Here is a 23,626-nt window from a genome sequence, read left to right on the forward strand (position 1 = left end):
ATTGCTAGGACGGAGCGCAGAGTGTTTGTGGGCCGTTCTGGAGGTCGAGCTGTAGGGTGTTTCGTTTGCTGCGGAACTCGCAACAGTTCCACTACCAGAGATTAAGATGCTGTAACAAGTGCAACTTAAGATTGCATCGCTTTCATCGCTCATCATCATCATCAGCCTGACTATACCCACTGCAGGGCAAAGACCTCTCCCATATTTCTCCACTTAACCCGGTTCTGTGCTAGCTGCATCCAGTTGACCCCTGCGAATTTCTTAACCTTATCCGCCCACCTAACTTTCTGCCGCCCCCTGATACGCTTTCCTTCCCTTGGAATCCAGTTTGTTAACCTAAGCGACCATCGGTTATCCTCTCTTCGCACTACATGTCCTGCCCATGTCCATTTCTTCTTATTAATTTCCACTAGAATGTCGTTAACTTGAGTTATTTCTCTGACCCACTCTGCACGTTTCCTATCTTAATGTTACCCCTACCATTTTTCATTCCATAGTCCTCTGGGTTGTCCTCAACTTAAGTAGAACCCTCTTTGTTAGCCTCCACGTTTCAGCCCCATAGGTGAGTACAGGTAAGGTGCAACTGTTGTATACTTTCCTCTTGAGCGATACCGGTAAGCTGCTAGTCATAATCTGCGAGTGCTTGCCAAATGCGCTCCATCCCAATCTTATTCTTCTTGTTATTTCCTTTTCATGGCGGTTACTACCTGTCCTAAGTAGACATATTCGCCTACTACTTCCAGTACTTCACTACCTAACGTAAACTGCTGTTCCTTCCCGAGGCTGTTGAACATTACCTGCATATTGATTTTCAAGCCTGCCTTTCTATTTTTCCTGTCTAGGCCATCAATCATTATTTGCAGTTCATCTCCCGAGTTGCTTAGCAAGGTAATGTCAACAGCAAATCGCAGATTATTGAGGTATTCTCTATCTACCCTTATCCCTAACTACCCTTATCCCTTTCATCGCTAGCAATCGACAAAAGTTATACGTATTGGTTACAAGTTCTGGCAGCGTATAAGCACGAGATAGATTCAAAAGCGAGCAGCAGTACGTAATAATCAAAAGAGCGCATGCCAGACCACAGCGCAACGAGACAGATGAAAATAATGTAGTGCATTGCTATAAAATGGAATATATAGCTGTCATGAACAATACGTGCATGCCAATGTTAATTATAACACTATGAAAACTTCAATCATTTATCGCCACTTACCAATTGATATTTCCCCATAGTTGTACGTTGTTAATGGCCTCTGACATGGTATTTGCCTAATCGTCGTCGCTGCTGGCTAAAGGGTCAAACCTGAAGTGATTATCAGGATGCTGAATGGAGTCGCCTTCAATATTGTCTTCGCTGCTGCCAGAAAAAAAAAAAAATGTCTATGTCCTCACTTCAGTCCGATGCGCACGTTTCAGCGTCGGCATCGGAGCTCCTGTAGCCTCACATGTCTTGTTTGCTTGCCACCACTCCGTCAACACGTGTGTGCGAGAGCAGACGATGCAGCAGTGTGTGCGTCACAGATTTGTAACGCACACATTGTATGATTACAGGCAGTGACGTCACTGTCCAACTCTGAGACCAGAAACCCCAACCAGAAATTGTGCACATTTGTAATGCAATAATAAATTGTTCACAGGATATATACGAACCTTAGAGCATGTATCATGCTTTCTGGAGCATCAAGAAACGTTTGAAACAAAGAACGCACCAACCAAAATTTGGTATCTCTCCCACTTTAAGAGCTGGAGGTACCTACCGGCGAGGCGAACAGGAGGCTCCTGGCGACGGTGAGCAAGAGGAACGAACTTCGGAGGCTGCTTTCCATGCAGGGTCCGGTTAAGACTGGGCGGGTGCTGCCGATGGTGGCGATAATATAAAGGGCGGCACAGCGCAACACGGCCACAAAGTATAAGTATTTGGTGGACGATCCCTCAAGTACAGTGTCTGGAAGGGGACTTGAAAAAAAATGAACCCTGAATGGTATTTTCTACTACGTGCGGAATTTCCGTGGTTGCAGCTTGTTTTTGGAAACAAAACTGGCTAAATATTCACGGGCAGCTTTATGTGGCTTCGCACCGAAGGCTAGGTTGGGAAGGAAAGAGGATGAGCTTTTGTTCCCCTGCCTTGGGTTGTGTGGCGTGCTACTTCTGCCCTAGCGACCCCACACCGTCTCTTCAGCCACTCCCCTTGACTCCCTTTATTGCACTGCAACCTCGCTCCGAACAATATAAGCTCCACTACACAGTGACAAAGACTAGCCTTCATCCCTTTCGTGCCTAGTCTTGGGTACAGCGCCAGACAAAACTGTCCTTCGATTGCAGGAAAAAGTAAATGAAGTACCTGTAACGTCACTTTGTGAAAAAGTAATCAAACATTTGCCGAATCACAAGAAAGCGTAAATGATTACAAGTAATCGATTACTTGTAATCATTTACTTACTTTCTCTGGTCTAATTTCTGCCACGTTTGTTGTTGTGAACTTTAAGATGTTAATGGAGAGGGGCATCGTTTATAGATCTATAAAATAAACGTTGGAGAGGGGAGTACTGGACGAAAGTTACGTCGGCACTCAAGTTTCCCGCTACTATTCTGAATCTCCTCGCTGTTGCCCTCCTCCCACGCTTTTTTTTTTTTCTTCCTCTACCCTTGTGACGACACTCTTGTGTCCATACCTTAAAATAAAAAAAAGACACACTTAATATTTCTATTTACGGTGCTTTGATTAGTTATTTTATTTTTAGTGCAGACTGCATAGCTAATTAAGGACAGCCGGCACCCAGCCAATCCAAGACAGGATTTAATCCGTAACGTTGTGGAGCGTCGGAAGCTGTAGTTTGAGGAGTACGCGCGTGATATCTGCTTTAAATATTGTGTTTTAACTAGACAGTCTGTCATTTCAAGTGCTAGTGATTCCTCCGAGGCTCAAGATACAGCACCGTTTGTCTGTGCCAGTGTTTGGGCAGCTGCCTCTACGCCGGCCGGAAGCGACCGGCACTCTTGATAGGCTGCTAAGCAGGTTGGTTGATGCTGGCGAGCGAGTATGTGTGCATGTTCGGATGTGAATGGGAGGCGCAAGTACCAGAAACTCATAGTTTAGTAGCTCACTACAGAGAGAAAGAAAGATGTCTGTGCTATTTCTGATACTTATGCAACAGCTGCTCATGTTTTTTTTTTTTTCTTATCGCGAAAGTTAGGATACATTATGTACTGCCGCGAAGTTTGTCTAATTAGGGGCAAAACTTCACCTCACGAATGCTTCACATTCGGTCTCGAAGGTTCACAGCTAGATACCAAGGCTTTATTAACAACGTGTGCGAAGCACTGTGCAATTTTTCGGGAAAGGCGCAGAGGGTGCCTGTAAAAGTAAAACTAAGCGCTTTGCCGTGTGTTTTGAGTAATTTTAGACCACGACGCATCATAATGTGCGCACAGGCAGCAGCAGCCTGTTTTATCACTGAACTGCTGTTATACTTTCTCCAAAGCTCACGACTCGTAATTTTACTGTCATTAGTGCTGTTCCACACGGATGCATTTATTTGCTGTCACAGCAGTGCAGACATTGACTCAAATAATTTTCTGCTGCATACTCGCTTTGTATGCATAGAGCTGCTGCTGAAGGCAAAACTCACCAAAATTTCATGCACTTGCTAAATGAAATACTACTTGCTAGGGGCAATGCTGCATTTTTACTTTTTTTTTTTTTTTCAGTATAAGAGAGCACAGTTCCTGGTGTTCACTGACAGTACAAATGTTGAGTTCAAATCTGATATAAATTGTACCTCTGTCACATAAACAATGCTCAGCTACCACCGAAGTCTTTCCCTTAAAGGGCCATAACATAGTTCTTTTTCAATGGAGTTGTTACGGTGTCACACGGCCAGCAACAAGCTTTCCAAAGATGCTGCCAGGGACTGTTAAGTACATATGCATAATATTGTTACGGAGTAGTTCAGCATGGGATTGCAGAGAGTGGACACGGAAGACAAGGCTTCCAAGAAACAGGCGTTTTCCGCAGGCACCAGCTGACACTGCTTGAACGTCGTCTTCTCCAAAACTCACGAGATTCTTCTTCTTCCTTCTTTATGTGCATATCAGTGCATGCATTACCTCATGTAACAATATAATTCAGTTGAAAACTTGTAAATGTTTTCTATTCATTTTTTTTTTTTTTTTCAAGGAGGGTACAACTATCTTGTCACTAAATTAGAAGAAAACAGTACTTTTCAAAGTGAAATGTGTATGCGATCAACATTACTTATATTGCTGTTTTGTCTTCTGTGATGGCCATAGTGTGATGAAGGTTTCTATGCCTGATACTGCCATTGAAAGGATGCGCTCAGATACTTATGTTATGGGATCATGCAAACAGTATTGAATACAAACTATTTCTTTTTGTATCAGAAATTAAGCTCACAGGGAATGAAGAGTGCCCCTTAACCTGTTCAAGAGAGGTGATCGAATTCCTACACTAAAATCTTTATTACGCCTTTTTTTTTTTGTGAAAGACTGTTGTGTGATTCGGTGCGCATCTCCCTGGCGATAAAGACGACCTTGGCTGGAGGAAGTTGAAAGGAATTTAGCTGTGTCTGTGTGACAGACAGCCTTCGTACACTTGAAAGCACTCATGATGTGTTCATAAAGGCTTTATAAAGGCATTTGAGAAAATCCTGTCTCTCAGAACTCTGCCCCAGTTACACAGATATTTGGTCAATAGTTCAGATAATGGTCAACGGAACTGAACAACAGTTAGCAGAGCTGCACGCCAGTTCCAGCTACTGTATCAATCAATCAATCAATCAATCAATCAATCAATCAATCAATCAATCAATCAATCAACCAATCAATCACCTTTTTATTTTCACCAAAATAAAATATACATGGCAAAAAAAAAAGGGGATGGAAGAAAAAGTTGCACAATAGCAGCTTGACAAAGCTCCAACCACCTTGACAGCAATGACAGCACTGTAACATTTCATATTTGTGTTCAGTGTACTAGGAACTGTACAAAACGAAAGTAAAAAGAAACCTCTAGTTACACTAATGCTAGTTTATAAATAACTGCACTGTCACCTTTGTTAAGTGTCATAATGTATATGTCTTGCTTCGCAAAGTCATTGAGTGTGTGGGGGAGCTTGCAGTCAACGTGTTGGTGGCAATAACCTGTGCGCGTGATGGGAACTTTCCATGTTAGTTAATGGTGATGAGGGTATATGTATTCTTGAAGTCATTGAGTGTGTGGGGGAGCTTGCAGTCAACGTGTTGGTGGCAATAACCTGTGCGCGTGACGGGAACTTTCCATGTTAGTTAATGGTGATGAGGGTATATGTATTCTTGCTTATGGAAATTGGCGAATGGAATCTAAATTGCCCTGCATTGCTGCAGTGTAACCTTTTATTAGTTTGTACTTGTATATGTTATCGGCTTTCATTATTTTGTACTTGTAGAATAGAGGTTTAGTATGCTCATTGAATGGAACATTTTCTATTGCCCGAACAGCTTTTTTTTGTAGTAAGATTCGGTTCAGTTCAGTTCAGTCATTCGGTCGTGTCCAACTCTATATGACCCTATGGACCATATCACGCCACACTTTCCGGTCTCTCACTATCTTCCTAACATCACATAACTTCATCTGCAGTGCCTCGAGGATGCCATCTAAAGATTAGTTAAAGATCTCCATTACAGCTACCGTATACCGATAACTGTGCTAAATTAGCATAAGGTTGAGTAGATTGTAAAAGTTGAAGTGAAAACAAAATAAATATTTCTAAACAATTATATGCCTTAGCACTTTTTGTTCCTCTTTATCCAGCTGTGGAAAGCTGGCAAATTATGACATATATTTTGTGATTCTGCTTCTCGAACAAAAGATTTGCATCAGCATATACAGGGGGGTGTGCAGCAGGTGTTCAGATTGATGTCTTCTTATCACTGTTACACACTGACAGTTCTGAGGCTGCTGGTAAGATGCAGTACATGTATGTGTGGTGGCGGCAGTGGCTCGATTGCAATGGCGGCCTTTCTCTACAGTGCAGTGGACTGACGAGACCCAGGCGAGGGAGAGGAGGCCGGGGGCGTGGCCTCTCAAGGGGGCGTGGCCTCGGTGCGATGGCCTCTCCGTATCACCACCACCAGCAGCAGCAGGCTGTGTCACAGCCACAGATGCAGCCTCAACAGCACATGGTCCTAGGGGCGGGGCCAGGACTGGGTGGCCCCGGGCTGGGGGCAGGGCCCGGTGGCTTAGGTCCGCCCCTGCTATCGCCTGTGCAGCCTGGCGGCAGCGGGCCACCAGGGTTCCTGCCTGCGGGCCCCCCTGGACCAGGTGATGGCAGTGGTGATGCTGTTCCACAGCCCAAGGACTTCAACACCGCCATTATGTGCCGCATGGGCCAGGAGATTGTACAGGAAATCGTAGCCAAGGCGATCGAGCTATTCCAGAACCTGAAGGCACTGCAGGTAACTGCTGCCCATTGCACACTGACACCTATGCTAGCATTGAGCCTTCACAATTCTCCCCTTTAAATGTCTCTGTGGAAGTCTGGGTTGGCTGGCGAGGGTAGGGACTTTAGGTAATCAACACAAGAAGGTTTAGTTTGGTTCATAGTGTTTGACCTCCCAAAGGGACTCAGGCCCTGGGGGACATCGTAGTGGAGGGCTCCAGAAACCTCGATTGCCTGGAGTTCTTTAACATGCACTGACATGGACACCTTACTTTTCGCCTCCATCGAACCTGCGTCCTTGGGATAAGCAATAGAGATCCCTAATCACTGAGCCATCGCAGAGGGGCAAATATAAGGAAGTCATGAATCAGAAATCATGAAACAGTTCACTGTGGGCTGTGGACATGCAGCTGGCCTTAAAATAGAGCTCATTTATAATGGCTGCAGTTATAACGAACACTTGCTTACTGTGGATGAGATTTGAGCTACCATCAAAATATTCATTAGGGTTATGGCACTGCGTCTCAGATAGAATAAACTACTGTGGTCCACCGCCTTGTTATAACGAACGGGGAGATATGCAGACTCGCTGTTGCAGTCAGAAGAAGCGCCTTCCTTGCAGTATGGGCATCTAGATCCTAATTCCTGCATTCGTCCCAATATCAAGCAATATTCAATTGACACTGCACTAACCGAAGGTTACAGGGTCTATTGCGCCTTTATTATTGCGCACTTAACGCGCAATAATAAAGCACTGGTTTAGTGCGCCAGGACAGACTTTAAGATCAATCTGTGCTTGTGTGTACCCCAGCAAAATAGCAGTAACAAGAAACTTTCAAAGAGAAAACGCTGCATATGGCCACTGAGCAACCACTGTGACTGATCTTAGGTTTGAATACTGTAGTGTGGGGTGTGCCTGTGCCTTGGCACATACTGCTTTTTAACCCTGTCGAACAACATGGCTGCAATGTCAGTGCACGTTAAAGAACCCCAGGTGGTCGAAATTTCCGGAGTCCTCCACTACGGCGTCTCTCATAGCCTGAGTCGCTTTGGGACGTTAAACCCCACGAACCAAACCAAACCGAACAACATGGCCATTGACGGAGACGAAGTTTGTTGCTGCAGTCCCATCGCAAACAGCACCAAGGAACTCGGACACTGGCTAAACAAATTATCCAAGTTCCTCGAGTGGTTCACTGCTATCTAGGGGTTCATTGCAATTTTCAGATGAGTTCACGCCAGCCTCGCCGAAAACACGCAGTGACGAAAGCAATTCTGGATTTTTCCTTTTTTCACATTGTTCCATGATGCAATCAATATCGTTATTGCGCCCAGGAGGTCAATTTTCAACTTTCGGCCAGTTCTAAGGTTAGCAATAGCCGTTGCACAAGGTGCTTTGTGTAGGCTGCTTTCAGTGCTCGAAATGACACTTTGTTCTAAAGGCTGCAGCACTGACGTGTTTGGCGAAAGGAAACAAAGCCCGATGCTGTTGATGCTGACGTTGCAATGGCGAGCAGAGAAATTATCAACAACTAAGTAGATCTTTCTGTCTTGGTTTACCAGGTCGTTTTCCCAGGACTTGGGCCACTTGTCAAAAAGTTTGCTTGTCGTCGAAGCTTTTCTGGTATACCTGTAGATTACTGGAGTAGAAAGCACATTGTTCAAGCATTGTGGTAATTTGCTCTTTCTAACTGCGAGCAGTTGAAGCTTGGTTGATGTGTCGACATTGGCGGCGAGTAACACTGATATTTGGGCTTTATTGACTTTTCCGCCGTGGGCTTTGTCATCACGACATGGCAGAATTTTGTTTCGATTGCCAGAACGAAGCAGTCTCATCATCATTAAAAATATCACTGGGATGTACCTTGTTGTAATATCTCTCCAGTTTTGTTCAATCCATTTGTGCACGCTGCCGACGTCAACCGCTCAGCTTTCGCCAGTGACAGCACAACCGATAATGCTGTGATGCCCTTTGAAATGCTGCAGCCAACCTGAGCCGCCTTTGAAGTCGGGTCTGAGCATGAACGCGAAATCCTTCGCTTTCTGTTCAATCAATGGGCCAGAAACGGGGATGTTTTGCAACCTAACATCCGCGAACCACTTATACACTGCTGCCTCCATGTCTTCATATGCAGCCGTCCGTACTCTTCGGGTGCTGGTACTAGCAGGTCTCTTGTCTACCTTAGCCCTAATGTCTGCTTTATTTTCAATATCATACTCAGTGTGCTTCTAGGGATGCTGTACACTGCGGCGGCATTCGACTTCTTTTCTCCATGTTCAACTCTTCTGATAATCTCTAGCTTTGAGGATAGTGGCACATTTTGTCATTTCACGGCAGCCATCGCTAACAGAGAGGACGAGCACTGCGTTTCCACAATAAAGCGCACAATTTTCCAAGTGACACAGTTGGTTTTAGGTGATCGCACACAGGCGCACGTGGCTGTGAGTGAACACAAGAGAGAAAGAGAACTGTTGAACCACTTTTCCTAGGAGGTGACCAGGCAGCTGTCTTCTGAGGGAGCAAGAGCAGTGCCACACGAGCGCAGTTGGGCTATACCACTTTGTCTGCCGCATGGAAAACCAACTTCTGGGGCAGTTTTGCACTGCTTGAAGTTTGATATATAGCACGTGACTGCTATTTTTGTTTGCTTTTTATCCATACCTTTTGCTATTATTCACATTATAACATTACAATGTTTATAAATTGTTTGATATACGAGGTAATTCGATGTAAACAGGTTCTATATACTCGGGTTTGACTGTACTTCAAGCACCGTATGGGCAGTATCTTGTGACGCCTGTTATTGGCACACTCGTGCAGCCTCCAACGGGGGTAGCCGGGGCCAGCCTGCAGGGACAGGAGGAGCGTCGCCTCAAGCTACAGGAGACCTTGAGAAACGTGGGGCTGCTCTTCAAGAAGCTGCACCGGGTACACAGCATCTGCAGCGACCAGAGCGCCACGGCCGCTGCTAGCAGCCAGTACACTCCCATCGAGGTACTAGCCATCGAATATGTCTCAGTGGGGGGGTGATCCTTTGGAGGGAGACTTCGGAGCCGTGAGCCTGTCCTTGTAAAAGAATAATCTCTCTCTTCAATTTGTTGTCCCAGAGTACTCAGAACAGCCCGGAGCCCATCCGCTATTCAATTTGCCAGCAATGCTCTGCCCACCAGTCTGATTGTTCCAAAACATACCCTTTTTCATTTGATTTTTTATTTTAACACTTTCGGGACCGTAAAAAAGAGAAATGGTTCTGAGGAGTCTTGGAAAAACTTCTTATAAATTCAAATGTGATCATCCATGGTGTTATATCTAAATGTAGCTATGTAAATGCTCCTGCATACAGATAAATAGTATTTACTTAAGAATGTACTTATTTAGACGGTTTTCAAACAGGAAAAAAATTTTGTTTGCATTTATACATGATACAAAGAAAAAAATCTCACCCTGATATTTGATTAATGAGGGCCGCACACTGCGTATGCATATTCCTGTTTGCAGTGGATGAGGGTTGGATAAATCAGCATTATTATATTGTTAGGTCCTAGTGTCAAGTTAGGGTGTAAGAAACCATGTATGCGGTCATCATCATTAGTTATATTTTAAATGTGGGGTCACCAGCTAAGGGAGTGGGAAATCCTTACACTAAAATACAGTCGACTCTTGATGATACAAATCCGGTTGATATGAATTCGTAAAACAGTTATGAGCAACACTTAAGCTTCGCCTTTAAGGATATGATGTAATAGCGCAGGCAATCGGTGTCGCGTGCCTGACTCAGCATCCGGGAGCACTGGAAGGTTGACTGTTACTCTACCTTCCCACCTCAGATGAGTTGCATAAGCTGTCAGCAGCTCCTTTCAGCTTGATGTCATTTGATATTGTTATGTCATACAAACCATCAAAAAATCAGTGCCCAACCATGCCAGTTGCCAGCTACCACCTGCCAGCGCCATGCCCATAATTTGTTGGCTGACACTGACAGTGATGCCGAATTTTCTTTGTAACAAGACCTATATACCATATAAACAGGGGGCAGCAGAAAGTTAGGTGGGTGGATGAGGTTAAGAAGCTCGCAGGGGTCAAGTGGATGCAGCTAGCACTAAACCGGGTTAAGTGGAGAAATATGGGAGAGGCCTTCGCCCTGCAGTGGGTATAGTCAGGCTGATGATGATGATGATATATAAACGCGTGTAAGGGTTGCACCCGTGTATGGGCAGCACCCCCTATTTCCCAAAGGAAATATATATAAAAATATTGTTTAAAGGCCGCACCCAAACTTTCCACGACACTCGCGGGAATAACCTTCAAAATGTACGCGCGCAGGAGCTTCCAGATGCCGCTCATGGACGGCGCCTGAAGATGCGGGTCATCATCATTATCTTATTTTTTATCTGCTGCGAGCTTCCGCAATCCATATCGGCATCGGTATCGCCATCCCCAGCCACCCCGGCACCCCGGCTTTTTTTTGCGACTGTCAAAGTCACATGAGTAGTGGTAGCGCGGTTAGCATGGTCGCACACCACAGTCGCAGCTCTTCGTTGCAAACTGCAATAAAGCAGACAGATGGCAAACGGCAATCACTTCGGGATGCTGACCAAGCGGATTAAAAGGGCGCCGCTCGCAACTGTGCTTGGTTGGATTTTGTCCGCACGGAACTCTGTGTCTACGGACATTGTATCCTGTAGTTTCAATGTGACTGGGATGTGAAGCAGTTTAGACAGGACTAAAGACAACAACTTTTGGGATGACCGTGCACCAGAGCACAGCACCAGCTCAGAGTTTCAAGACTCTGCTAGTGACCATTGAATGGTAAATAAACGCCGCACATTCACTGAATAATCTGTTTTTACTTGAAAAAAGGAAATTCTTTTTCGTATGTCACATGTCTGGGCCGCACCCCGAACATTGGCCCTCGAGTCTTGAAAAAAAGCGTGGCCCTTACACGCGTTTATACGGTAACATGGTCGTGTTAAAATTCTGTAGCCGGAGTGCATTGTGTGCAATGTACGAAATTTGGCCGTTCCTAGCACTCTTTTGCAGTGCTACAAAGGATATGAACACGCAAACCGTCACCACTGTCTTGAGCATTATCACTCTTTGCACATCGTTGACTCCACAATTGCCAGTCATGCTCTATGCACCACAAAAAGATTGCGGTGGCGCGTAGCCTGCACATCCTGCAATCGCCTGTTGCACTGTACAAGCTGCTTAAAGTTTGCAGTGGCCCGAGCGCTCTGCAGAGGCCGATTTACTTTTTCCCGCCGTCGATTTCTTGCAGTATGGCAACTCTTTCCTACAGTGAAAACTGCTTTAGCATCTTCTTGGCGCCATCGCTGGCTGCGATTATAGTCTGATCTCACACAAACTTAGCGATAAGGTTATTCGCAAGAAAAATTCCTGCCCGCGGGCGCAAATGGCATGAACGACCGACCAAGTTTCAATGAACGACACACAATGCAGAGAGAAAAAAATACACGCGGCTAGGCTTGCAGGTTATTGCATATAAAACCACAGCTTTGTGACGGCGCTAGATGTTGGCACAAGGTATGATGAGGATGATAGCTATTCATGGCATACACACAGAAATGGCGGTTTCTGTTTCACGCGAGAGTTGGGGCGCTGTTAAATTTAGGCAAATTTATAATACTGATGTTCTTTGAACATAAAAAAAAAATAAAGACCGTATGTTATTTTGAAATACTGTATTTACTCGCATAATGCTCGCATCCCCAACATTGGGCGTCAACAAGGCACTTCGGCGTCAACGAGTTCTGTGTAGTACGGAGACAGCGATTGCAGTGCCGACACGGACTCGGATCAAGTCTTTGATCAAGATTAGAACTGTATGATCTGCATTATACCACGAAACTCGGGGAGTGATGATGAGGCTTTGTGCGGTAAATAAAGTGCTTTAGCAATTTGTGCTTTTGACGACCCTGTACTTTTATAACAAATGTAAGTTCTGCTCTAAAGTAATATTTTGGTTATATTTACAATAGCTGACGTACAAATCCGAATTCGTACTATATAAATTTGCTTTTAGTGCTCCCAAAACATTTGCTCGAAAATTTTCCCCGCATAATTATCGCACCCCTGAACTTACCATCAGTTTTCCACAAAAAAAGTGCGAGTATTATGCGAGTAAATACGGTACGTGCTATTTCAAAATTCGTAGTTCTAAAATATTGTTACGTTGAGAACATTGCAAATAAATTGAGGATTTTAAAAAATTTCTTAACATGAAAAATTTGTTAACATGGTGTTCGTAGTAACGAGATTTGACTGTATATAAGAATTTATTTGAATTTAGGGACATGAGACATTTGTTGCACCATGTTTCAGTGTAGTGTAGGTCTGCCCGTAATATAAGGATATTGTTACTGTTAGGGATAGGTTCTTGTCTAACCTGCTTGTTTTACTGTTGCAAGTCTTAATTGGCTGCACATATCTTTGTTCCCTTTAGCCAGATGTAACGCTTCAGAGCTTGGTGCCCATGAAGGATGATCCCAAGCCTGCCGAGGACAAGAAGCCTTCTGAAGCGGCCCGGGCACTTCTTGAAGAGCGGGCACGACTAACAGAGGTGGGTGGATGGGCTCTGATGCAAGGTCCTCTCTGCATTTGCAAGTTCATGTGTAATCGCACTTTTCTTCCAAACTCTTTGTTTCAGGTGTTGTGCAAATATTTGTTTGTACGACACTTTGTGCTCTCACTTGCTCTGCATCTGGGTGGTGTACTCTGGCAGAGTTGCCACTGAGCAGAGCTAAAGTATTATTGCTGGTTTCCATCCCTGAATGCATTATGTATCACTTGCTTCATTAACGTATGCAGTGGGATCCTCTTAAGCAGAACCTGAAAGGGATTCAAAAATGTTCCAGTAATCGAATGCTTCATTCAAGCAAAGTCGACATATTTCTTTATTCCTTGAGGCACAATTTTATATGCATTGCAACAGGCTTCACTGATGTGGGCACACAGAAAAAAAGGAATCAGTCATCGTGTGCTTCACAATCTTGAGTTGCTGTTTTACAAAGTAATCAGGCATTTTTGAGAGGCTTGGAAGAAATTCCTCACATCCTCAAAAAGTACAACTGTATCTCCGGCTACTCTGTCTGGCTGTGCACTGGGAACAGGATTTATTGTTAGCTTTCACTTCAGGGATTATCTCCTCAAGGCTTCCCGTATGCAAAATGCCACAACTGCACTCTGCAAAATTGCTTTCTACGCAATTTGATGGCCCCCCGCTCCACCAACCGCAAGAACATGCCCCCTTGATTGAGGCCAGCACTGCCATGCGGCTGGCTCGAGTAGCATTCCATAGATTGGCGTAGAAATTTCACACCCATAATGCGTTAGTGAAGGACTCCAATAGCTGCTCGCCATTCCTCCATTACGCATCTGTTGTTCTGTGGCATCATGTCTCTGACTCTTACATTCTTTATGATTATGTTTGAATTACAGTCTAGCTCAGTTATAGCGAAGCTACTTAGGGGCATAGGGGTTATAATGAAGCGATTTCAATTTTCCACTTCCATTTGTGCATTTTCAATACGATTTGGGTCTTGTTTTAACGAAGTAAAAATAGCATCCTGACAGATATAGCGAAGATATTTTGTAAGAGATGAAAAATAGTCTACCAGATTAAATATCTTCATGCCGTTCAGACAAATTTCTGTGTGAAAATAAAAGCAAAACTCTGACAGTCGCATGTGTAGCGGCCGTCTGACGGCCGCTATGCATGCGACTTGCCTGGCTCGCTGCCTGTTCGATCCCTGATTTCTAGGTTATGTTGGGTCTTGCGAGCTTGTGACCATTGCAGTGGTTGACGCTCTGTGGATGTTCCTCGAGAGTTCGGAGCAAAACTTGGCTTCGCATTTCGACTACTTGGAGGCCATGATCGTGAACTCCGTGCTCACGGAATGTGTCCAGGGAATAATGCACTGCTTCCAGCAATGATAAATCAACTTGCACATAACTGACAATCGATTTTTCGGATTTGCTAGGGACCGGGAAAACATCCGAAATATCAAATTTGATAAAAAATCACTTTAAGCGTTCGATTGGCACATGGTGGAGGAAGGTCATCACCAGTTTTATGCCCATTCTGATGCTTGACTGACTCGCCGCGCAGTGTTTGCAAAGACGACGAGCCGCCACCGGCGTTCGATGCTTGTGCTGCCGTTGACATAGACGGGCAGACGTGTGAAGTTCGACGAAGTGCAGAGATGAAAGCGAACTCACCATGGCAAGTTGGCTGAACTGTCACGTTTTGAAGATGCTTCACCACATGGACTGTGAGGACTATGCGATGAAGCATCCTCAAAACAGTGCGGGTCTGTGTGTGAAGAGGCACCTTGCTACTGCGTTGCACCTGTGGTAAGGGCCGCGGAGGCGCTTGCGAATCAGCAAAATTTTTTTGACATTCCTGGAGGTGTGCGCATGACAAAGCACTTGATGAAACCGCGAAAAATCATTGATGTTGCAGTTTTTACTTCAAGTATATAGTGTTCATTATCTAAAATATTACTGTGATGCACATGGTTTTTGGCATTTTCAGTCCATTCATTAATTCGAACATTTTTTCTGGTCCCTTGAATGTTGAATTGATTACATTTTTCTGCATTCGGAAAGAAGGACTTGGCACAGGCGAATTCTGTAATCTTTGACTAGTGCATTAATTAGCAGCGGACAATGTCCGAGAACAGTATGAGCTCGCAACCGCATACAGTCGCCGACCGATTTTTCGGACCCTCAAGGGGCCAAGATAGCGTCCGGAAAATCAGGCAGTCTGAAAAAACGAATTCAGGCAAAAAAAGTAACTTTTTTTTGCGAGCGGCTTGAAAAAGTGGTCAATATGCCTCTGCGGGGTGCTACGTTGCCATATAAGTGAGTCGGCTTGCACGTCGGCAAGGGTGACATTCTCGCTGTAAACAGCCAAAAGCACCATCAGAGCTCGGGTTAGTTCACTGCTAGTTGGCAGCACAGATTCTGGCTCCTCACTATCGGAGCCAGAGTCATCACTGTCAAGCACCTGGTGAAAAATTTCGTTGTCGGTGAGTTCAGCGCAGAGCTCGCTGTCAGCGTTAGCAAACTGCTCCAGCGTCATTTCCATGGTAACGGCTCCTGCAGTGCGCAAGTGCTTGATGAGTTCAGCAGATGACGATGACTGATGGGATTCACTGGCGCTATCATCGGATGATTACAGCACTTCATCTCTGATCGCAAAACCAGCTTTGTCTCCTCGGCCACCGCTTTCCATGCATCGGAAAGCATGCCGAGTGCAGACAACAAGTTGGCAATGTAGGTTTTGCCGCTGTCCATGCATAACACCATGCAACTAAGCACGCGCGACCGATAGAAGTGCTTAAGTGTCCAGATAATGCCTGGCGTTAGTGTCCGGTAGTTGACGCGGCAATGTAAATGGCGACCGCGCCGACTGACGACTGTGCACGACGGCAGCACGGCAGAGCTGGCACTGGTGGGCATGTTTTTCCTTCCTCCATGCTGGCGGAACGGTGCAGCAAGTGGTACTTGCTATCAAGGCTATACCGGGTATGCAAGGTTTCGATGGCATGATCAGCTGACGATATGACACATGGGTTCGAGGTTGCAGAGAACCAAAATGGCAGCAGCTAGAAAAGCAAAATTGCACTGGCGTTGCTTGCGTTTTCGGTAGCTCTTGAGTTGTGAATCGAAAGAAAAAGTCCGGAAAATTGAACGAGAAGGATTTGAAATGTCCGAAATTTCGGTTGGTGTTATACATTGACTCTGTGGAGTGCGTGGCGGTGCCATGGCAATGTCCGGATTTTGAGGCAGGTCCGAAAAATTGGGTGTCCGAAATATCGGTCAACGACTGTATGGCCGCTGAACAAACCTGAGGAGAATATTAACCCTGGTTCAAAGAGGCTCCTTTGTAGCTTGAATTTTACTTTATTCTCTCACAGTTTCAACCCCTTTGAAATATGAATAAATGATGTTCCACTATTCCACTATACATATTATATGGAGGCTTGGCTACTGGCAACAGTGCCGTGGCGAATGCGAATAAAGTGCGAAAAATCAGGTAATCTGTCTCTGTCACGATGTGCTGGAAATTTCATGTCCTCATAATGTTAGTTCTATGGAGCATGCCGTGGTGCTGCAAATAATTCCGAATAATCAAACATGTCCAAAAGGTCAGGGCTCAGAATTTTCAGTCGGCGACTATATTTTTTCTTCTCCTTCAGAATCCAGATGCAATAAAATTTCATTACAAGAGACATGGTTACAAGAGACACTCGGTTATAAGAGACACTTGAAAATGGTTTGGTTGGTTTTCCTAAGTTTGCCATGTTAACAACATTGAATACAAGAGACACTCTGTTACTAAGGGCAACTTTTGCAGGTCCCTAAAGTAACTTCTTCACTAATTATAAGACAGTTTAGATTCCCTTAACTAAATTTTGTTCCCTCTCAGTGTCCTGTTTTGTTGCAATATGTTGAAAACCAAGGAGTGCCTGCTCTTGACTGAGAAGCCTGTGATGACAGCGGCCGAAACAATAAGGACATTTTGACTTCCCATTCAAGTGGAGGCACTCCTTTTTGGTTTCTGACATATTTCAGCAAAACAGGATGCTCATATGGAACAGAATTTAGTTAAGGGAATCTAAACGGCCACACATGCGAGTTGGTAAGAATTTTTGGTAGGTAAGAATAATGAGAATAGTTGGTAAGAATAGTGGATGTGGCGAGGTCATTTCCGATCCCGTCGACTTCATTCTAAGTGGACTAGACTGTATCACACCCATAATGGAGGAGGCATTGCAGGCCAATTGAAAAGTCATCCCAGTACAAAACCTGGAAGCTTCCAATGTATCTTCTTCTGGGACAGCTGCAGAACGTTTGCAAATGACTTGATTCTCTGGCCTTGCAACCACAAGTCGAAAACTTGTCGGCCAGTCAGCAATGCAACTTTGCTCACCCTCCTGTTTCTAAATTGCAGCATTGTGGCACACCTTGCAGTTTGAAGTTGGTGTTACTATTGCAGCAAACTGCACAGAATTGTGATGAGTGCACTGGACAATGAGACAAACAGGTGTGACAAGCAACAGCAGCATATGTTATCTGTTCATTTTGAGTGCCGGCGCAGCTGCGATGCAGCTGATTCACAGCATATGGATGCTGGTTGCACCCTCTATCACTTTGCAACAAAAGCAAATGCCTTGACTTGTGAAACCTTCAAAAATCACCTTTGCTGCGTTAAAAGAGAAAAAAACCCTAACGCACGCTTCTTGATTGCAGTGCATGTAACTGACTTTTTGTGTCACTGGAACAAGTTTTGGAGTTACAGTCTCATAATCTGAATGCTGGTTGATCTCTCCCATGAATTCGTGCTTAAGACGAGTGAGCCGTCCAATTTGACCCTCGGAACACCCCTCGTTCCTCCTTTGCAGCAAGTGATGCTAAAGAACCACCAAGTGAAAGAGCTCATCGACTCCCTCCGAAACATCATTTGGGAGATCAACACTATGCTGGCCATGCGCAAACGGTGAGTGAAGGGTGCAACTGAAACTGCCTGAGATTCGTGAACCCACTTGCTTGACGTGAAAGTTTGTTTGCAGTGGCAAGTTCAGTTGTCTAGACTCTTTAAGTAATTGTTAAATAATAAAACAAATAATATACAGTGAAAGCTCATTAATTCGAACCCCGATAATTTGAATTTTCGGATAATTCGAACTACACTACTTAGTCCGGCCAAGCTCCATGGAGATCTGTGTATAAAAAAGCCTGTTAATTTGAACGCTAGTCGGTTCCGCTACGGATAATTTGAACTATGCGCCGCCGCGTCTGCTCAGCTTGGTGCACATCACGCGCAAAAAAAAAGAAAGTAAAGAAACACCTCAGCGATTGGAAGGCATAATTAGAGGCTTCGCACGTCCAAAACGGGGACAGAAGATGGAACCAAGTAAAACCATGGAAGAGTGGGTAAAACTTAAATGGCGCCATGACCGGCGCGGCGACCGGTGGCGTTGGAGGGAGGGAACGGCGGCCGCGGCAAGATCAGTGCATGGTCGCGGCGGCGGCTGCCTGCTCTCTCTCCTGCGCAACTTCCGTAGCTCGCAACTAAATACTCGTTAATTCCAACCCTGTTAATTTAGAAATAGGGATAAGTACTGTCGGCATGGTTCGAGCCAACGTCCATGAAAGGCTATGATCTTGGACGGGCACTATGGGTTAAACTTTTATTTATTTATTTATTTTTTTTTGCAATAGCCGTCCATCCTTCCACCCATCAGTTGTCAATGGAAGCAAGTGAGTCAGCCGCGATCATGACGCGGGCTTTTAGCAACGTTCGCTTCAAAAGCCGCTTGCTGCTATCGCGCGTTCCGATGATCGGAGTGGCAGTAGATGGGCACCTGTCCCAGTCGCTCATAGCATGATAAAGCGAACATACTGAAAACGAGGCTCGCACAACTGGACAAGCGCTGGCACTTTGCCAAGTTCACTTCCTCCCCTCCCTCCTCCCTCCTGGAGCTAAAGTCAAAAGATAAACATGCCGTTATGGCTGCGCAGCATCTTGTCTCACTGCCAAGAAATCGTGACAGCGCGAAACAACGGAGGGACGCGCTAATGACTGACGCCTTTATTTTCTCTTTTTTCAGATTCGTAGGAACAAATCGGGGCTGGGTGGGTTGATTATGCGAGCGAGTTCGTTACGCGACTAAATATGGTACATTTACTGTAATGCAAATGGTTCTTGTCAGTTTTTTCGAGGCCATTCGATAATTCGAACTTTATTCCCAGTCCCGTGAGGATCGAATTAACGAGCTTTTACTGTATAACAAGTTTATTTGCCAAATTGTTGTATCTTCCTCTGCACTAGTTTTTAAAGTGGAAGCTTTATCAACTCCATTGATCGAAAGACCCATCTGTGGTGTGCCACTTTCACGGTCTGTTCTGCAGTAGCACGAAGAGATTGGATGCTTGTAAAAAGGGACATATGTGGCCTTTGAAGCATGCAAGCGAGTGAAGTAGTGGCGAGAGTCCGGGGTCATTGTACGACTCTCGTTTCAAGGATGCCAGTTATGCACTTTCTCGTGCGTTCCTCCTCTCATTCAAGCATCAGTACACACGTAGAAAGTGGACTATCCACATTGACTTAGTCTGTAGGTGGATGTCTTCTTCACATTGTCTGCAGGCTGTGCCACTTCTTTCATGCACGGTACTGCATTCACTAAAGCTGCAATTCCAGGTCGGCATTTCATGTTTTGAAGGAACTTGTGCATTCTTAGAGTAAGTCTCGATTCTGTCAGCAGTGCAACAGCAACTACTGAAGTCTGGTTTGAAGCATCTGTCAGTTCATCACCCGAGTGTTACTTGCCAACCAACAATCTTTGTGAGAAATTCCAGTCTGTGTGTGTTTGCATATAAGCGGGAGAGTCATTCGTTTCAGCAGTGTAAGTAGCAATGTGAAGAGACTCCTGGGACCTCTGCAGTCATGTTCATGATTTCACATTAGCGCACCTAAGCACTCTTAAATGTCTCGACCAAATTTGTTTTGTATCCATGTTATGGTTAGGCCGTTAGAAAATTGACAAGAAAAGAGCTTTGTCCTGACTTTGGTGTTCGGTTATCTTCCCATCTACAGTAGCCAACCGATTTTTCAGACTCCAATAATTCGGACTTGTGAGATATTTTGGGCTCCAACTGTCAGCCCCATAGGAACGTGTACATCTTCACGACTGATATTTCAGACTCTCTGGGGTCGAGAAGTTTGATTTTTTGGACCAAAATTGGTGCCAGCAATACTGTGGAGGCCGTTTTTAGTTGAAGGCTCATTTTTTTGGCATGACATAGACGCAAGCGCGCACTGTTGTTGCAAACACCTGGTTTTGTGTGGCCGTGAAAAGTGCCATCTGGGATTTAAGTAGGATGGACTAGCTTGGCCCATTGCCATTTAAGGGGCTGGCAATAATAGTATGCTCTTCACTGTCATAGCAATGGCCTACAAAGAGCAGACATTCGGGCTGAAAATGGAACGTGAGCACCGTCCTGCTACATGCTCTACAAATTGGTGGTTTTTAATGCAGTTGTACAAGGCTACATCGAAATGCTATTCCAGCAGCCAAGAGTAGCGGTGAATGTGAGACGAGGGAAGGTTGCCACCCTATGTGCTCATGCATGACTGATTTATCCTCTGTGGTTTTGAAAAAAATGATAGCGTGCCCATTTTCGCTTTGCAGCTTTTTACTGCCAACTTCAGTACATACACATCATGCACGAGTTTGGCGCAGCTGCCTCAATGGCACTACCAACGCTGTCTGCAATGAGCGCAGTGATGCATCTGTAATGAAAAAAATTGTTTAGACCTAAGTAATATAACCCCACTATAGTAAAGTCAAACTGAAGTCGCAATTTGCCTTCCATAGACAACAATACATTTCTTCACCATTATTGTAAAGACATTTTTTTATAAAATTGGTTGTACTGAAGGGCATCTGGCCGCAGCAACATGCTTTCCGCGAAGTGAAATCGCTGCACACGTGTTACCTAGAATCTTGAGGGAAATCTTTATTTTTTAAAATGGCTTTACCACCAGGCTTACCAGCTCTGAGAAGCCAACATTACATTGGCTTTGGAGCCGTGAGGGAAAGCATTCGGCACGTAGGAAGTAAAAAGTAAACCTTGCTAAGAATGTGCTAAGAAAGTGGCGCGGTTCATTCAGAAAGTAAACGAGAGGAAAAGCAGTGAGAAATAGCGAAAGGAAGAAACGGCCAAACATTTGCAGTACTGTGCAGCGCGAAGCACGAGGCAGCGGTCACAAAATGTGGAGGCGCAGCCTTTGCTGTTTTGCAGCACTTGACTGTCGACACATTTCTCATCTGTTGCCTCTTAAATGATGGAAACAACGGAAGATGATGCAGTGGTAATGCAAGGCTTGGGTTTTCACATGGAATCAAATTCAGTAGTATTCGTAGCCACATTGTATTTATGCTGAAGAGGTACTTCCACAAGATATAAACCAAAAATTATTAGGTGAAAAAAAGAAACTGGCACAGAGAGACTATAGAGAGGATGGAAGGTATATTAGAGTGTGGTTTTTATAAAGCACCAAGACATCTTTAGTAAGTGGCCATTGAATTACCAGACAGCACCTTCAGGGCCATGTCATCACCAACTATCAATAAGTAAAGACCCTGATATAGAAAAGATTTTTGCTGGTTTGAAACTTTAGTATAAAGAGGTTACATTTATTCAGTTACATTTAATGAACAGCATAGGGTTTATGCACAACTGCAAGTTTTCATACGCATACAGCTAGTAGCCGATTTCATATGGACTTTTCTTTGACTTGCTATATAACAGCTGCAACAGTACCGCGAATAACCAAGCTTCCCATTTGTTTTTGTAGTTGGTAGATGTTCTACCATTTGGGGCTGAAAGTTGATTAAAATAAGGCATCTGTAACTGAACTAAGCCACTTCCAACATTGGCATACCACAGAGAATGTGCATGTATATGTCTTTGCAGGAAGCGTCCCAACGAGCTAGGTTTAATTACCATTATATAGCAAGGGAACCACTTGAATTTGGTTTGTTCGAAATACTTGAAAAGCACCAGTATGCATGAGATGCCCACAGCATCACTGACGCCTAGACAGATAATTATGGCTTAGATCGGAATGCGGGGTTTTTGTGGCTGCTAGCCCCCACACTGAATTGTAATGTTTTGCAAACCTTTGTCTCACTATGATTTGCGCTTCTGATTACTTTTATATACTGGTTAAAAAAATTATTTCTTGTATGATGGCAAAATTAGGTGATACTGTGAAGCGAAAAAAGAAGGTAACATTGAAATAAACTGCTTTGTTTTCAATGCTGCTGACTTGATTTGAATCCAAGGTGCATACTGAGATTTGCTGATGCATTTGCTGCAGGGAAAGAACTGTTTTCACTTCTGTAGCTATGCACAGGCTGCCTGTATTTTGTTGACCTGAAAGGTTCCTGATGGGGCATCTAGCCTCGTGTGCAGGTCTGTTCAGTCTAGCTATCTGGAAAGTCCCATGGAAGCGCTGCAAGTTTCTTGTGCCGGACAGTGCAAGTGCAGTATGGCTCTGAGCTGCTTCCAGAAGGCATGAGTATGTGCAGGGCTACTCTTTGATTTGCCAAGAATATCGCCGCCACGTTGCAATAAGCTGCTTGCTGCCCCTTGACAGGAGCTGCCAACAGCCCGAACTGTGTGGAAAACTGCACACAGCAGCAAATTGCACCGAGGTGTTGTCCACGACCGATCCAAGAAAACTGCCGTTTTCATCAGCAAAGCTATTTGACACATTGCACCTGCATGTGATTTGAGGAAGTGAACCGGAATTTTGCTCGCTAGACTGTAGATGTACTCTTCGATTTACCAAGATGACATGGCTAACTGCTGTGCCCTGCTTTCTTTAATGAAATAATGGTCATTTAATAAATCCACAGTCATATTTTCTCTGAATTATGTGCAGATATTTCTTTCTTACAGCACTTTTCTTCCATCTGGTAAGAGCGAGGCGAGAATCCATGCTGCATGAGAGGCTCACGTTTGCAGAATATGAAAGTGCTGCATTTCTTGAACTATTGTGGGAAGTGCAGCCAAATTGAAAAAGCCCTAGCTTCTTTCTATCCTTGCTAATACCTTTTTTTTCTATTTTTTTCTTGGCTTTATTTTCAGGCACCTGCAATTTACTCATCGAATCTCATCTCAAGCAAAGTGACAAAGTGGAAAATAAAGTGGATTTTACAAAACAACTCCTGGTCTGCAGTTGGGCTTGCCTGCTCCCAGAGTAATGAAGACTACAGCGTTCAGAAGTAATCTGCTGTTCAGGCTTGCTCTGCATTGAACAAGCCAGTTGGTACAGAAATTGAGCAACCTGGCACATACGAGGTTCTGCGGTCATTTGCTGGCCTCCGCCATGTAGTGGTGTCATCCTTACTTTCTCAACAAGCACCAGAGAAAAGCACTGATGCCCTTCCTACCTTTATGTTTTCAATCAGATGGCTGATGATGGGACTGCCCCCTATGATTGAGTTGGTGGAGCTATTGGCTTCATGTGCAAGTTTTATTCACTGGTTTAAAGGGTCAATAAGGCTTGTGGAAATGGGAAAGTACATACATACATCGGGCTGAAAGATTGCTCTTTGGAAACATTACTAGTGTTTTTGCTGATATG

The 23,626-nt window shown here is 44.5% G+C and overlaps 1 protein-coding gene across 2 annotated transcripts in view; it reads left to right on the top strand.

The window, feature by feature from the left end:
- Nucleotides 1-23,204, top strand: part of LOC146192642 (mediator of RNA polymerase II transcription subunit 30-like) — a 108,058-nt gene extending 84,854 nt beyond the window's left edge. Inside the window, exons 1-6 of one of the 2 annotated variants that reach the window (XM_084602541.1) lie at nucleotides 2,787-3,019; nucleotides 6,031-6,456; nucleotides 9,262-9,435; nucleotides 12,905-13,021; nucleotides 17,871-17,965; nucleotides 23,128-23,204. In XM_084602541.1, the coding sequence (XP_084458667.1) occupies nucleotides 6,109-6,456; nucleotides 9,262-9,435; nucleotides 12,905-13,021; nucleotides 17,871-17,965; nucleotides 23,128-23,170 (777 nt within the window). In that variant the 5' untranslated portion in view covers nucleotides 2,787-3,019; nucleotides 6,031-6,108 and the 3' untranslated portion in view covers nucleotides 23,171-23,204. Of the gene's footprint in view, nucleotides 1-2,786; nucleotides 3,020-6,030; nucleotides 6,457-9,261; nucleotides 9,436-12,904; nucleotides 13,022-17,870; nucleotides 17,966-23,127 lie in introns of those variants that run through there. The other variant, XM_084602540.1, reaches the window with a different exon arrangement.
- The last annotated feature ends 422 nt before the right edge of the window (nucleotides 23,205-23,626 follow it).

Source organism: Amblyomma maculatum, chromosome 4, assembly GCF_055883805.1.
Source record: "Amblyomma maculatum isolate TAMU_Amacu chromosome 4, ASM5588380v1, whole genome shotgun sequence".
In the NCBI taxonomy this organism is placed as follows: domain Eukaryota; kingdom Metazoa; phylum Arthropoda; class Arachnida; order Ixodida; family Ixodidae; genus Amblyomma; species Amblyomma maculatum.